General features: G+C 39.7%; 1 protein-coding gene across 1 annotated transcript; it reads left to right on the forward strand.

Moving 5' to 3' along the window:
- Positions 1-2304: 2304 nt before the first annotated feature.
- On the forward strand, positions 2305-16798 carry PPID (peptidylprolyl isomerase D). The gene is made up of 10 exons (XM_014883682.2): positions 2305-2464; positions 4157-4297; positions 4776-4882; positions 8250-8438; positions 9194-9316; positions 10834-10940; positions 13466-13607; positions 15844-15930; positions 16006-16048; positions 16566-16798. The coding sequence occupies exons 1-10, from the start codon at positions 2380-2382 to the stop codon at positions 16652-16654; spliced, it is 1113 nt and encodes a 370-aa protein (XP_014739168.1). The 5' UTR covers positions 2305-2379; the 3' UTR covers positions 16655-16798.
- The last annotated feature ends 173 nt before the right edge of the window (positions 16799-16971 follow it).

Below are 16971 nucleotides of genomic sequence, written 5' to 3' on the forward strand. Positions count from 1 at the left end.
GTCACATTATGCTTGTTTTTTACAATCTGTCAATGACTATAAATTATTATGAAACTAACTATGCTACTGCAGTGCTTGGGAGATATTAATTCAGTTCACATATTTTCCAGAATCTCCCACTGATACTGAGAAAATCACTTGATTTCTCTCTTATTCAGCTCACATCTCCAAATTATCATGGAGATGCCTCTTTCTTTGTACCTCTAAAGGACCTTGCACATAGGGACTTCCAAGGAGCTACTGTAAAAAGAATTACTAATCTAGAATCTAGAATCCAACTTCACCAGTAAAAAAAAAAAACTGCAGAAACTGAATAAGTCTACTCCTGGAAGAATGAATCGCTGCTTCTTCCTGACTGCCAACAGCTCTTGCTGGGGATACACACCAACAACACACATTTTTCTCTGATGTCTGCTACAGAAATCTTCTCTAGACTCTATTCACTTGGCTAGCAACTGACTCACTGAGATCACAGAATATTTTAGGTTGGGGGGGACTTTAAAAGGTCTTCTAGTCCAACCCCCCTACAATGAGCAAGGGCATCTTCAATTAGACTAGGTAGTGCAGACCTCTTCCCATCCTGGCCTTGAATGTTTCCAGAGATGATGTATCTGCCATCCCTTGGGGCAACCTGCTCCAGTGTTTCACCACTGTCATTGTAACACCCTTCTTTCTTTTATCTGATCTAAATTGACCCTTCCTCTGTTTAAAACCATTACCCCTGGGCATATCACAACAGGCCCTACTAAAATGTTTGTCGCTGTCTTATAGGCCCCTTGAAGCACTGAAAGGCTGCATTAAGTTCTCTCCCAGACCCTTCTCTTCTCCAGGTTGAACAATCCCAGCTCTCTCACCCTTTCCTCATAGAAGAGGTCCTGTAGTCCCTTACATGATGTTGGTGTCCTTTGTCTGGACTTGCTCTAACAGGCTGTCATCCTTCTTATGCTGGGGACCCCCAGAGCTGGATGCAGCACTGCAGGTGGGGTGTCATGAGGGCAGAGCAGAAGGGCAGAATAGTTTCCCTCATCCTGCTGGCCACACTGCTTTTAATGTAGTCCAGGATATGGTTGGCCTTTTGAGTGGCAAGTGCACATTGCTGGTGTGAGATTGCTTCTCCTACACCACTGCACCTCATCTATGCTAAGTGTAATGATAAAAATATCTCAGCCAGCGACCATGGCCAAGTGCCTTACGAATTACAGATGACTCAAAGCATTGGTGGCCTTTGACATTGTGGAGCATGCGAAATCCCTGACACAGCTGCATGACCTGACTCGGAGAGAGAAATGCCTTAGTGTGGTTCCACTGATTTCTCACTAAGTGTTCCCAAATGGTTGCAGACAGCTTTTCCTTCTGTTAAGGGTTCCCAGATGCAATGTGTAACAGCACTCCATGCCAATCACCTTTCCTACTCAACATCTGTGCAGATGTGTGGGAATGATTAAAATGTAGTATACAGACTGCAGTTATTAATATCAATGCTACTTTATCTTTTCTTTCAGTGTGGGACTTACAACTGCCCTCTGACACATCCAATGCTGACAACATACTGAGAGAGAGATGAAAACCAGCTGGATGAAGCTCAAGTCTAAACATATAGACATGAATTACAGGAGAAAGCCTTTGGAGAACACAATGAATCAAAGAATGAATGTAGAGGTTTCTGGGATGGATTAGAGGAGTCCAAGAAATAAAGAGGCTCATTCTGATCAGCAGCATTCCCAGAAAGATTATAAGTTTGCAGGAGTCAGACCCTGGCACTCTTCTGCCCCTTCTGTTTTTGCCACATGTACCTTGCCTCCATGATGCCACTGAGTAGAGGATGTGGCCATGTTGAACCATTCACCTGCTTGGGAATCCTACAACAAGTGTATTGATAGCACTCACGTCTGTTGGTCAACACAAATGTCCAAAAAAGATTGTCTGCCTTGGAGCAATTACCGTGATATTCATCCTTTGGGATGAAACATATTTTGTTTTCAGAGCTTAGGAATGCTGAAGTTATTCTGCGTTTCTAAACCTTTATGGGATAATAGTCACTTTTGACATTTTCCCCATTTTACCACGGATCACCACTTTTCACAGAGCCCGCCATTTCCTTCATAAAGCATAAACCCAGGCAAAACCTAAAATCTCTCTCCTTCCCCATATTTCCAGGCTTTGTGTGTGCACATATCCTACTCTGCAGATTATCTCCGAGTCACTTAAGGCCGCTCAGAGGCAGGACCAGGGGCGGGCCAGTCCGGCAGCCGCCTGCGGGCTTCTGGCTCCAGGGGAACCGGCCGCCCGCCCCCGCCGGTGGGAGGAGCGCCGAGCGGCCCCGACCCGCGGGCGGCCGGGATCGCGGACGGCGCCACCGCGCCAGCGGGCAGCTGCGGCATGTCGCACCCGTCCCCTGTCGCCCGGCCCAGCAAGGCCAGCAATCCCTGCGCCTTCTTCGATGTGGACATCGGGGGCGAGCGAGGTGGGGAGGGGGCGCGACGGAACCCGGGCGAGCCCCTCAGGCCGGGGCGCTGTGCGGGGCCTGGGCCGGGTTGCAGGAGCGGCGGGAGCGGCTCCGGGCCGGGCCGGGCCGCAGCATTGAGGACGTGGGGGGACCCCTGGCTGGGCGCTGCTCTGCAGGAGGAGCAGGACGAGGAGGGGGGCGGCCCCGCCGCGAACAGGCCTCCCCGCGGGGCTTTCTCGCCAGAGCGAACAGGCCCGAGGAACATGGAGAGAAAGGCAACATGGCAGCACATGGCCGGGGGATGCTGGGGGTGATGCCGGGGGTGGGGGCACGCCCAGCGCCGCTGACCCCGTGCCGCGCGTTCCCCGGCACCCGGCGCTGCCCCTCCTGGGCTCCCCGAGCTTCCCACATGTGCGGCCGCTCGGCGCCGCCCTCCACGTGTGCGCTGTGCCCAGCGCGGCCTCGCTCGGAGCCGCCCCCGGACTCGCAGCCCTGGGCCCGCCGTGGCCGGGGACCTGCCGCAGCACGGAGAGCCTTGCCTGGCTGCCGGGCCGGCAACGGGGGCTGCGCGGGGGAAGCTCGGGGAGACTGGCAGCCCTGGTTTTCTTGGCAGCGCCAATGCCGCCAGAGGTTATTGAAAAATCTGGGCAAACGGTCAAAATGGAAATCAGGAAACAACAGCAAGTTAGCTGGGGTACTGCTTGAAGGCGTAGGTTTGAAAAATTCACATGGATAAAGATAGGGACTGCCTAAATCTTGTCAGTTTACTGCTTTTCACTTATTCATTCTATTACTCAGAAGAAAAAAAGAAGAAAGTCTGTGAGATGATTTGCCTTTTATTGACTTTCAGTTGTCTAATTTGTTTTCATTCCTGTATTAATTAGAATCAATATATTTACATTTACCTTCCGGTAGAGTGAGGTTATGTTAATTAATTGACTGTGAGGCTGATGAGAAAACAGGAGCATCAACTGATGGCGGCTGCTACGAGTGAGAAATAGCTCTGTGAGAAGCCAGTTTGTGAAGGAATGACAATTTGGCATAGAATCAATTTATCAGCTATTACAGGATCTGTTAGCTACTCAGGTTTAATTTCCTTTAGTTAAAACATATAAAGCTTTGGATTTAACAATTGCTTGTGGTGTCTCTAATTGTAAATAGCCATTATTCATATGCATGCTAAGTACCACTGTGTCTTAGTAAAATTCAGGTTTAAGAGAGTGAGGAGTAAGGGATGTGTTCGGCATAAGCTTTTTTATGGATTAAAAGTCTCCACAAAACAGTCTTTGTATTGTATATACTTTTGATTGAACAAACTACATATATACTAAAATGGACATAAAACAAGTGTGCGTATTAAAATTCATAATTTTGCTTTAATATATGTGTGTGTGATTTCCCACACACCTTTTTTTGGCAGAAAATGCATTTGGCATTTTCATTAGGTTTTGGCAGAATCTGTCTTTATTCCTCCTACGTTATTCTTGACAGGAGAATTCACTGTTGGTTATAACCTTGCTAAAAATCCAGTGTAACTGCCAGCAATTGCCATAGAGTAACCCCAAGATGGAAGTTGAATAGTAATCTAAATTAAAAAAAAAAAAAGCTTGAAACATTAATTAAAACATTTATTTTGACATATAATGCTCAATGCATCGCCATGCCAAGAACAAGACTTAAAAATGTCTCATTTTCTCTTTGTCGTTTCAGTTGGACGTATTGTCTTTGAGTTATTTGCTGATATTGTGCCTAAAACTGCTGAGAATTTCCGTGCGTTATGTACAGGAGAAAAAGGAACAGGGCCTACCACTGGAAAACCTCTCCATTATAAAGGATGCCCTTTCCACAGAAGTAAGTTCTGTGAAATCCTCCATTTTCCTGTTGGTAACAAAAGTTGTCTACCATGAATATTTGAAATAATATTAAATAATATTTCAAGTACTTGTTAAATAACTTTACTGAAGGAAAGTTTTTCACTTTTTGATCTTCCTAATGACTACATGTTCTTACCATGCACTGACAATAGTAAATTATAAATTTAATATTAATATAAATATTCAATTAATAGAAATATTCTATTAATATTAAACTAGTTTACTCTGAGTTGTAAACAGGTTGAAATGAATCTCAGGTAAAAGTTTAAATATCAAGTGATATCCACATAACTGAAAAGGAGTATTTAGGTGACACCTGGTAAATAAAAAATGGATTTTGGTTCCATTTTGGTGCTGGTGACAAGGATTGCTTTGCATCTTAGAATTGTTTTTCTTTTTTTTCCTCGTGCCTTTTGTGCCTCGTTGATACATTTTGTAACTATTTTATTTTACAGTTATTAAGGAGTTTATGGTTCAGGGTGGAGACTTCTCAAACCAAAATGGCACAGGTGGAGAAAGTATATATGGGGAAAAATTTGAAGATGAAAACTTTCACTATCAGGTAGGCTGTTGAGGAACTTATCCTAATCAGTTTGTGGCGTTTCAGTGACGTTACTCCTGCTGCAGTAATAACAATTGTCAGCACTGGCATTAACTATTTCCATATCATGATATATGTGGTAGCATATGAGGTATTCTCAACAACACTGACGAAAAGCTTACAGACCTGTCCCATGGTTAAGGTGAAGCCCTGACTGCAGTTGTACTTGCCCCCAGACAGTATTTTAGGAAAAGCAAATACAGCAATCCTCCACTAACCAGATATCAAACTCCTGTGTCAGGCTCACAGAATCACAGAGTCTGTTAGGTTGGAAAACACTTCTAGCATCAACGAGTCCAAGCCTTGACCAAACACCACCTTGTCAACTACAGTATAGCACTAAGTGCCACATACAGTCAGGTTTTGAACACCTCCAGGGATGATGACTCCACTACTTCCCTGGGCAGCCCCATCACCTTCTGTCAAGAAATTCCTCACAATGTCCAACCTTAACCTCCCCTCGTGCAACTTGAGGGTATTTCCTCTTACCTTGTTGCTGATTGCCTGGGAGAACATGACCCCCCCACCTTTCTTTCAAGGTAGTTGTAGAGAGTGATAAGGTCACCCCTGAACCTTTTTTTTTCTCCAGGCTAAAAAACCTCATGTCCTTTAGCTACTCCTCACAGGACTTAAAGGACTTAAATTTGGAGCAATAGCTGGAAATGTGACTCCAGTATTCATCATAAAGGTAGTTCCAGTTGTGTTCTCTGAAGTCTGACACTGGTGGTGCTCACAGCACTGCTGCTAACAGTGTCTGTTCCTTGCTACTGTCACAGGATCGCATCCCTGAAAATGACTGTGTGTCATTACGTTTTTGTTGTTTTGGTTTGGTTGTTCTTTGAGATCTGGAGGTAATTATGAACATGATAGAAATGATCCCCATTTCTGTACTTCTCTGACTTCTCAACTCTAAAAAATGTTATCAGAGTGCCAGAGATGAGTTGAAGAACCCATATGGATCCTCTATAGAGTCTGAGAGCTTGATTCCTGTTATTTATTTGCCAAGTATGTTAGGATTTTACTGGCAGTTTAAATGTCTCTGTTATGTAGAAATTCACTGGTTCTTGCACTTAATCCAGCAGCCCTGCAGTGTTCTCACCCACTGTCTCGGAAAACAAAGAGTTGTTTCTGTTGATGTTTGAAGACACTGGAACTGTTTGTTCTTGTGCTGTTTGCATGGACTGTTGCAAATTGCAGTAAACGGCAAAACTTTTGTCAGTAGTCAGCTTATCGTCCCAGATCAGTCCCACTAGGCTTTTCTTGATGCTATTTCTCCAGCTAATGGCTCTGCTGCTGTAGAACACCCAACTTACACAACCCCAAGCACTGTTTCTTTGGAATAGTTTTGCAAGCCTTGGATCTGCCAGAGAATCTGATTTTGTCCAGATTTTTTGCTTGCTTTATAAACTTACAAAATGACAGCAGAAACCATAATGGGAAAGACATTCCATCTATCTGCAGTGTTTTTCAAAACACAGCAAGAAAATGAATGAGTGACAATAGCTTTCTTCATAGAGACTCTCATAATTTGAGACTAATATTGAGACTTGGTCCCAGATGAAATGGGGTTGTGTATAAGTGGGGAGACTGAAGGCACCAGACTGCTCTCTATAATTCTATAATTTCCAGCTTGTACCCCCACATCTTTACAGACAAAAGGTAAAACGGCAGGTATAAGCAACACCCGAACTTACTGTTACTTTTTTGTTTACAAACCATTGCTGTCTAGCGTTAGCTGTAACTGGGGGGGGAGGGAGGGGGAAGCTAAGATTTATAGGTCTTGGGCAGTGAAGCAGTGACAGCCTCATGGTATTTGCAAAAATCTGGTATGGGGCAACCCTTCTGTTTAACTTGTTTGCCAGCAACTAAAATGCAAGGTGTCAGATATTTGTTTTGGGGGCTGCAATCCTACCAGCTCTCTCTTGTCCTGGAACACAGGCTCCTCTGTCATTTGCCATCTCTGACTCCCAGGGCGAATTTCAAGGTTAGAACAGACAAAGCCAAGATTCCAGTAGCTTTCTGTTGGCTGGGTGTGATTCTGGCTCTCAGCTGTAGAGCCTTTTCCCAGAGTTTCTAAGCCAAATCCTGACTGAAAAGATTCAGACTTATTGTGCCTTATGACCAGATGAACAGTTTAGGTAAGGAGGTCTCCCTACCACCATGGAAATCCAAACAGTGTATGGGAAAACAATTTTCAAAACAACAGGTTCTTTGAATTGATAGAGAATGTAGGAAAAAAAACAGATGGTTAACTACATCAGGCTCAGACTGTTATCTCAAACTAATCAACTGCCCATTGAGCTCTGAAATCTGTTTCTATGTCCTTGGCGTTATCATAATTTTTTGCCTCTCCTCTCCTTCCCACAGTATCAAGTTTCTTAGCAGTACCACAGCGTGAATGCTTTAGATGTGTACCAGTGTCTTGGTATAACATCCTCACTTATATTAAGTTCCTTGCACTTAATAACCAGACCAACTTGGGGAGAATAATATCTTCATGGCTGGGTTGTGCCAGTTAAACAAGACATTCACAACACATAGGAAAAACACATTTTTGCAGTACAGATGAAAACTAAATAATATACGTGATGGGACAGAAGTCTTAGTTCAAAAAAGAAAAAAGTACTTGCAAGAAACAAGATAAACAGTATCTTCTTAAATTGGGCTGTTTAACAGTTTTTTTTAGTTTGAGGCCGAGTGGCTTAAGTGACAAAATAATTAGATGGTTAAAAATCCCAACAGACTAAAAACTGTGTCTCTAAAGTGAAAGTGAAAAGTGAAGTTTGGGGTTTAAAAAAATCCCCAAACAAAATCACCAACCCATTAATTTTAAAGACCACAGTCCTCTAAACTCCACAGTTCTCTACCATACTTGGTGTGAGTAGCCCTTACAAAAGTCACATGACATACCCATCTTAGCAGTGCAGCATTAAAGTTTGGTTCAGTGGTGTTTAGCCTCATTTCTTAAGGTCAGTGGTCTTAAATAATTCAGTGAGGAATATCACTCTTTTCTCAGGTGATCTGCCTAAACTCAGCAGCTGTGCAGGGGATGGAGTGTAGAAGCAGCAGACAGGTGTTACAGCATTAAGTCACACATGTGGCTGTGCTTGCTAGATTGGTAGGGGACAGGTAAAGACCCAGAGCTGAGCATTTGCCCTGTTCAGTCATGGTGGGTAAAATTAGTTGCCACCTGTATGTAACTGTCTGGTTTACCAAGTTGTTATGGCTGTGCTGGCTATGTTTATGATCAACCTTACAGAATCTCCCATATGGTTTTGTAACATATTTCAAATGTTGATAGTGATTTTTTTTTTCCCCCCCAATGCAGCATGACAAACCAGGTCTGCTGAGCATGGCAAATGCAGGACCTGGTACTAATGGCTCTCAGTTCTTTATTACAACGGTGCCTACTCCTCACCTGGATGGGAAACATGTGGTGTTTGGCCAAGTGATCAAAGGAATGGGTGTAGTTAAAATACTAGAAAACGTTGAAGTAAAAGGAGAAAATCCTGCTGAGGTAAGCTAAATGCAAAGCACTGAGGGATGATGTTTTTTATTTCATGATATGATGTATAATAATTTCTTCTAAATGCTTGGTGCAATATTTAGACCTATTAAACGTTACGTCAATTATTTTTACTAACTGATAATTTCCATTTTTCTGCCCTTGTTACGAGGCTTTTGTTCTTGCACTGTACATTTCCCTTACACAAACCATTTATTTTTCAACACAGCTATGAGGGTGGAACACCCTTTGCCAGAACTGTAGGATGGGTGATGAAATTAAAAGGTGGAATTCACAGTCCCACCTAAATGATACATAATTCTTGTAATTTTTATGTCAGAAGTCATGTTTCTGAAAAAGCAATTGGTGTGTAGGCCAAAGGAGTTTGTGGGTGCTTGATGAAATAATACCTCTAGCTTAAAAAAACTTGGCAGTTGAAGAAAGAACCATCTTCTCTAATGTAGTAGAACTTCCACGTCTTGTGTTTTGCTGCACTTCAGCTTGCTGCCAGTTTCTCTTCCAGCCTCTCTGCGAAGCGTGGGTATGGTGTTTTTGGAATGCTGATCCTCTGAACGTTTTGTGTGATAAAAGCCTTTTGATGAGGATAGGCTAATGATGTGATGGGTTTCTGAAATAAATGCACCCAAACAACAGATGAAAAAGCCTTTTTGTGGAATTCCAAAAATTTCAAAGAGCACTTAGAAGTTACTGCTTTTTTAAAAATCGTCTTAATAAGCAATACTACAATTTACACTTCATTTTTTCAGTTGTGCATCATTGCCGAATGTGGAGAGCTAAAGGAAGGAGATGATTGGGGAATTACTCCCCAGGATGGATCTGGAGATGCTCATCCAGATTTTCCTGAAGATTCAGATATAGACTTGAAAGATGTACGTATTTTTCTTCTTGGATATTTTTCAGATTGCAAGACTTGTAGGTAATCTGAGTTACATGGTGTCTGTGATGATGTTCATTAAGCATTTTTTTCTTAAGAATGAAGTTCTGATTAAATGGTGACATTCCATTTTAAGAAAGAGAAGGCTATATGGGGAGGGATTGTTCTCTCTTTTTTTTCAGTGCTAATCGCAGCCCATTTTTTCCCCCCAGTAACTAAAACCTCACTTTAAATTGTCACACTTATTTTCTATTCTTGATTTCTTTTTACTTTTGTTTGTGCTATGTCAAATTGCAATTATTAGAACTCCATCCTGCAGATGACTAACTTAATGTTGTTACATTACACTACATACTTTTCAAAGTACCTGCCCTTGAACAGACTCTGCCCCACTTACTAGAAATAAAGGATCAGCCTTTTAAAAGGTTTTTACTACATCAGAGCTAGTTCTTCTTGATTTCCAGTAGTTGTTTACTTTTTAGATTGTTCAGACTGAAGGGAGGTGTTTCGTTGGGAGTTAGGGAGCAGACTGGTGAAAGCAGTCTTTTCTGCAGGTTTTTACTTTCTCATAAAGGTGAACTAGACAAACTTTTAAAGTCAAACAGTGATTTGTGATAGGGGGAAGAAAAGGGGGCTGCATGAATAGCTTCCAAATAGAGAATTAGAATAGTAAAAATCCATTTGAGCTAGAAAACAAACTCCTTGGCTGTTGAGAAGCACTTCAACTTCCAAAAATGTTTTTGGGTAGCATTTGATGTGGGGCAGAATCGAAGTTGGCAGGTGTCTGTGGCCTTTAACTTAAAACTTGTTCATATAAACCAGCTACAGAGACTATGGTGACATTGGTTTCACACTGATTTTACCAAGGTTACTGATTCTAGTAGGGTAGAATAGACAGCAGTAATTATAAACTATTTATTGCCACTGGAGAAGTAACTTGAAGTGTATATGATTCTGGAAATAGAAGTGATGGATTTGATAAAGACAGGCAGTCTTTCTCCTTCCACTGATACCTTGTGTTCAGAGAGAAGGAGAATTGTGTTGATATGACTTCCAGTTAGAGAGTGTGCAGGCTTCATGTGAGTGATGCTGTTTTGAGAAGCAGAAGACAGCATTTCATCAGGAATAAGACAGTCTTGGTTAAATAATTGTTAACATATCTTCTTTTCTTTGAATAATGGTCAACGCCTTTATATATAGCTCTGTGTGGGTAGCAGCATTTAGGGAAAAGTGTTGGACTGCTATGTCTCCTCTAGTATTTTTCTCACCATTTATACTGTAGAAAATCCACTAAGAATTTAATCTTTCAGACATTTGTGTTACATAAAGTAGAGAATATTACAGAAGTGGTTTGAAGGTAGTATTCTCTCTAAAATTAAAGAGTATTTCTATTCTGAGATTTTATAAACCTTGAAAGAGGATGGGCCTGGGATCGTACTGTTAAACATTAGTTAATTCACAACTTCTTTCATAAATACATTCATACTTTGTATTTCCCATCTGTTTTATTAGGTTGACAAGATTGTGGCTGTAGCAGAAGACACAAAGAATATAGGAAATACTTTCTTCAAATCGCAAAATTGGGCAATGGCAGCTAAAAAGTACAGTAAAAGTTTACGGTAAGGCTCTCACTACTCAATCAGGTAGTTCCTGTAACCCAAATTAATACCACTACTAAGCAATGATCTGTGCATTTATAATGTGCCTGATGAAGTGCTCTTTTCTTTTTTAAATGAAGAGCCTTCTGAATCTTGAAAAGATCCAATTGATTTTTGGCTATGTAATCAAGTAGGTCTTCTACTCATTGGTAGGTCAGAGCTATAGGCAGGAAGTTTTGCTTAGAACTCACTAAATACGCTTTTTATAATACTCTTTAACTGTGCTGGTACATACCTGGAAAGAAAAGTACAGTAGTATCCAGGGTAGTTAATGGACAGCAAGGAAAGGAAATACTTTTTCCATAATTTATAAAAAGCAATAGGTTTAGGAAATTGCTAAGTTCAAAAGATAAATGTGGCCCGTACTCATTCATTACTGTTTTTTTTCTGAGGCTCCATACCATCATCCTGACTCCATGTTTAATTCAGACTTGCCTTCAAAACCATAGTCTTTCTGCTTTTGTTTCCATACTGCTCCTTGCATATTTTCATGCTTTTTGCTTTAAGTATAACATCTCCTAAAATGAAGTTATACTTACTGACCTTTATCCTGACCTTCTTAATGATCACTGGCTAAGCGACAGTAACAATAATGAAAGAAAAAATAAATCAGGCATATTTAATGCTTCAGCTGAGGTTTTAGTGGACTGGGTGTTAAATGTCATCTTTCTGAACTATAGAATGAATCCTTTAATTGCAGATATTAACCCAAAATGCAGTCTCTTGACCTGCCCTCAAAAAACCCATCATAGAAACAGAAACCTCAAAGTAAAAAGGATTTCTATGCAAACCTTTTGGAAGTTGTACATAAAAAAGGCTGGAATGGATCTTTAAGAATCTTTGTGTTGTATCTTACCATTGCCAGGTATAACTACACCATTCCTTCAAATTAGGTGTCTTGTCACTTTTAAGCATAGCCAGTAAAGGCTCTTCCTGTTTGAGCTGCTTTGGTGCTTATTTGTCCTTGTAGGTGGAAATTGTAGTAACTTAGACTAAACAAATCTGATCTTTCCAGCTCTTCCTTATAGGCCATACTTTTACAGACATGCCCTGTTAATGTACCATAGAATCTAATACTTATGTAGGATGGTGACCTTCAGCTGGTACTTGACCAGAGCTGATAAGAATAGAATAGCTCTTACCAGGGAATCCCATGGCTTAGGTACAATTCATCTGGCACACCATCTGACAATGCTGACTTTTTCTTTTCACCTACAGTAACCATTATAATCTTCTGTTCTTTTTCTTGTTTTATTGCTTCGTAGCTTTTATAAAAAATACATTTTGTATGTTAGAATTTACACCTTTTTTTTGTAAAAAAAATGTGTTACTTTCTATTATCTCCCTTGATACTCATTTCACTGATTTCTTTGACTTGGAAGCTCTACTCTTATTTCCAGAATGGTTGCAGTCTTTAATGTTTTGAGGTGATTTATTAATGTTATACGTGTGTTCCATTTGTTTTGAACTTAATACAGATTTGTGTTACAACTCTCCTTACCTTTTTACTGTTTTCTCTTTCTTCTGGTTCTCATCTTTTGCATGATGCCCAGCAAGTGGAACAAGCCCTGGGACTGCATCTAATTTACTTCTTAAATATTGCTAATTTTTGTATTCCAAAGGTTGTATATGAACAACAAAAAAGGGCATGCAGAAAGTGAACTTACATAGGCACTGATCTGCAAAGACTACATTAATTCATGGCATGCTTAAAATGTGAACATATGCAAGCACACTTTCTGTTTTTTAAATAAAACTCACAGAGGTTCTATTAAATAGACCATTGAGGAGTTAAAACTCTTGCATCCACAGCGACCTTTGCCACTGGAAATAAAAATGAGACACATTAGCACGTTGTAAATTAAGAAATTTGCTTTCGAAACAGAGATGTAGCAACTGCTGTGGCTTCGTCCTGAACCAGTGCTAGTTTTGAAGTTCAGGAACAGTCATGAAGGAAGACAGTGGGAAGAAAGTGGTGTTACTAATGTTCATAAACCACACTCCTTTACAAAGTAAAGTTAGCTTTGCATTTTAGCCAAAAATGCCTAAGCTAATTAAAAGATTATTGAGGGAACTCAAGAAGAGATGAAGCTTCTTGTGAATGTGGAAGGTGCAGCTGTGGTGTTGATTTTTTGGCACTGATGAGGAACATGTTTTTTGAGAATAAACTGAGATAAATGCTATGTTTTCCTGCAGTAGAATAGTGGTTTTGTCTAAGGACAAAAACGTGCTAGTACAGTGGAGGACTAAGAGTTACTAAGAGGACTAAGAGAAAAACATTCCTTAGTGAACTAATTTTTTTTTTTTTTGTTAGGATGGGTTTTATGTATTTAGTTTAATAAAAATTTTTAATAGTTGAATTGAACCGATTGAATTAGAAGTAGTGTTAATAGGCAGGTTCACACATATCTGTGGAGAGATAGCTAAGGGCAGGACAAACTTGAACAACACTAATACATGTTGTGTGTGAATCTGTTTTTCTGCAGGTATGTAGAAGCTTCTGAAGCAGTGGCAGAGGAGGCAGACAAACCCAAGTTAAAGACTGTTGCTTTGACCTGTGTTCTAAACATTGGTGCTTGCAAACTAAAACTGTCAGACTGGCAGGGAGCCATTGAGAGCTGTTCAGAGGTAAATATAATATTCAGTATCTTGGTAAAGAATTGGCCTGTATAGACACAAGACTACAGAGCTTTTTTAAAGAGTCTTCTGACAAGCTTATGATTTCAAAGTAAACAAGTAGAAGTCATGGTGAAGTTAGTACTAACTTTCCAATATGTGGCTTTTAAAAAAGATTTTGAGATTGAAATGAATCATTAGGAACAAACGAGGGCTGTTGCTTACTGCCAGGAAAAATGCGCATCATTGTCAGTTTGGTTTACCGAGCTACTTCTTATATTATATAGAGTTAAACTGTATTCAGTATTTAGTTTTCCTCTTCAGAAAGAGGAATACTTTTCTCTGGAAGATGAGTATGAGCAAAATGTTTTACTTGCTTCTAGATTTGATGGCTCTGTATTTGGGACATATTTGGCAGGGACATTCTAAGTAAGTAACTAACCTTTCAGGTAGGTTTAGTAGTGAAATAAAACGACTGAATAGGAAGAAAGAAACAAGGTAATGATAAATCTGGAGAAAAAGAAAACTAGTAAAATTAAAGAAAAAGTAACCATGACATGTGCCTAGTGCAAATTTAGTAACTTTGAGGCAACTTTTAAGTAATTCAATAAAACTAGTATTTTGAAGGAAACAGGAAAGAATGCTGTTATCTGTTAGTAAAGGATCCTGAGCAGCATCTCCTAGGGCTTTGTGCTGAAAGCAGGAGTCTCAGCTTATCCGTCTGTGAAGTCATTAGAAAGCTGGCTTGCTTTCTAGCCTGCTGGTGGTGGAAAACCTTCATAAACCCATATTCAGAAAGGACAAATGGGGAAAGAGGAAAGAAGAAAACAGGAAAAATGTGTAATGATATCTGTCACCTAGAAAATGGTAAAAACTGAAACAAGAGTGTTACAGGTAGAAATTACTACAACTAATAATACTTACCATTGTGGGAAGAAAATCACACTTCCTTTTTTAAGATTAAACAATTGTTAGATAAAGGCAACTCCATAGCTGTAATAGACTTCTGTAAGGTATTTAGCTTATGTCTCATAACTGTCAGTGCTTTAATCAGAAAACCTAAAATTAGCTAATAAAGTTCTAGGTAATTGTTAATGAGAAACTATACACTTTCACTTTTATGATTTCACAAGGCCAAAAGCAATTTAAATTAACAATCTGGAATACATGCTTTGTTTGTTGTAAATAATGAATTATCAACAGCTGAACCTGTTCAAACAAACCTTGCATTGAAATAGCTGTAAGCACAATGGGCAAGGTAAAACCAAAGAATGCTACTTCTGTGTACAATCCAGACAGCTAATTCTGAGCACAGAAGAGGCTGAAGGCTTTGTAGTAGATGGATCAAGAGGAGCACCCACAGTAATACTTCCTTTCTATTAACAACCAGTACCCAAGTGATTTAAAAAAATAAGGACGTGTTGTCTATTAATGATGTAAAGTTAATAAATTAAATTAATAAAGCAACACATTGCTGTGACATTGCATTTTCTCTAAATACTGAGAAATTATATTCTTAAAAATAATAAAGACACACTATAGAACTAACTGCAATTAAAATGTGATTTTCACAGGCAAGATAAGGTGACCAGATTATTTGAGGTATTCTGAAAAAATAATCGAAGTAATTAAATAGTGGAACAATCTCTTTGCCCAGCCACTGTATTTCCTATTTTGATATTGTCATATTAGAGCTGGACTATACACATTATTGAAAACATTCAGCTCAAAAAAAGGCTTAATGACTGGAACTTGGCGAAGTTCCTAAAGCATGATGGGATGGATTGCTTGCATGTATCTTTCTAGCTACAGTGAAAAAAAATCTTTACAGGAAATCTCTGTTTTATTTATGATGCCTTTTGAGGAGGTTTTGGTGCGAAGGAAGGAACTGCAATAGAGAGTTGCCCTGTGAGACTCAAGGTTAGGATAATTTGAACTGCAGCAATTCCTCAGCCTTGACAGCTATCTATATATATATATACACACACACATACACAGCTGTTCCATTTGGGCTTCGTGTATGCTCATCCTTCACAAAAGACCACTTTTGGTGCAGTGGTACTGAAGCTGATTACTTGCTATTCAACGTGCTGCATTATAGCATTCCTTTTTACACAGTTAATGTTTTGACAGCTTACCCTCAAACCAACTGTGAAGATTGTCTGCTGGTGTGAATTGTGCCATTTGTGGAGATGGGAGGCTGTGAAGTATAAGAAATGTTAATGTGACAATTTTATTAAATTTACAGGCTCTTAAAATAGATCCAGCAAATACTAAAGCTCTCTACAGACGGGCTCAAGGATGGCAGGGAATAAAAGATCTTGATCAAGCACTGGTAAGGATCATTTTTTTTTAAATTTAAATTTAAAATTCTGTCAGATCATTAATTTATATTATTCTTTTCTTTAAGGCTGATCTTAAAAAGGCTCGTGAAATAGCCCCTGAAGATAAAGGTAAAATAAGCTGTTTCTTTTAAAATTCACTACAGAATTTAACAAAGTATCCAGTGTAGTATTCAGTTGGAATTCACACTAGTGTGATGCCTAAAATACTAGCTTCTTAAACACTGATGTTCTGAGGACAGAACCCACTGAGGTGGAAAACCTGATTTTTATACAGCAGTGATGCTTCTGTTGCACTGGAAAACCTTCTTATATAGGTCAGCAGCATTCCTCTTGAACTATGTCTGTATCTCACAGGGCTCTTAATTTCCTGCTCTAATTGGGTGAGAATTTTAGCTCCTAAGTCCTGTGTTAGCACCAATACCATGCTTGCTACACACTCCTCCATGTGGTTACCTTACCAGTTGAGACAAAGCAAGGGACAAGGCTTTTGCTGCTAGTATGTGACCTAAACAAAGATTAAATGCAGTTTTATGAAATGACATAGGTAAGTTAATCTGGTGTTAACCTATGAGGAGACCTCATGTAAAGAGATTACTGTAACCCTGTAATTTTCTTTTTTGAGCAGCTATCCAGACGGAAACACTCAAAATCAAGCAGAAGATAAAAGCCCAAAAGGAGAAAGAGAAAGCAGCTTATGCTAAAATGTTTGCTTGATTTTTTTTTTCCTAAACATTTAAATCTATGCACTAACTCATGCAAAAAGATAAATGGAGCTGCTTCTTTCGTTTGCCCTCTGCTGCATTTTTCAGTGTTTACAACACAAAAGTCTAATAATAAAGACAAACTGTTCAAAGGTGATGTGGTTTTCTCTTTTTTAAGCTGTAGTAACTTGTGTTTTGCAACTCATGTATTTTTTTAATGTGTAAAGCAAGGTGGTTGTTTTCACAGCTTAATAGTACTTCTAAGCAGCTTGGTTTCACACAAAGGGAATGTAGGCATTTTCATAGTTCCTATTAGAGTAGGTCTAATAA

This window comes from Sturnus vulgaris, chromosome 4 (genome assembly GCF_052056855.1).
Source record: "Sturnus vulgaris isolate bStuVul1 chromosome 4, bStuVul1.hap1, whole genome shotgun sequence".
Lineage (NCBI taxonomy): Eukaryota > Metazoa > Chordata > Aves > Passeriformes > Sturnidae > Sturnus > Sturnus vulgaris.

What these genes read in the sequence shown, in the direction of transcription:
- PPID (XM_014883682.2), top strand. Translation starts at nt 2,380, where the DNA reads ATGTCGCACCCGTCCCCTGTCGCCCGGCCCAGCAAGGCCAGCAATCCC. An exon ending in CAGATATAGACTTGAAAGAT is followed by an intron (nt 9,317 to 10,833) that starts GTACGTATTTTT and finishes CTGTTTTATTAG; the next exon opens with GTTGACAAGATTGTGGCTGT. An exon ending in AAGATCTTGATCAAGCACTG is followed by an intron (nt 15,931 to 16,005) that starts GTAAGGATCATT and finishes CTTTTCTTTAAG; the next exon opens with GCTGATCTTAAAAAGGCTCG.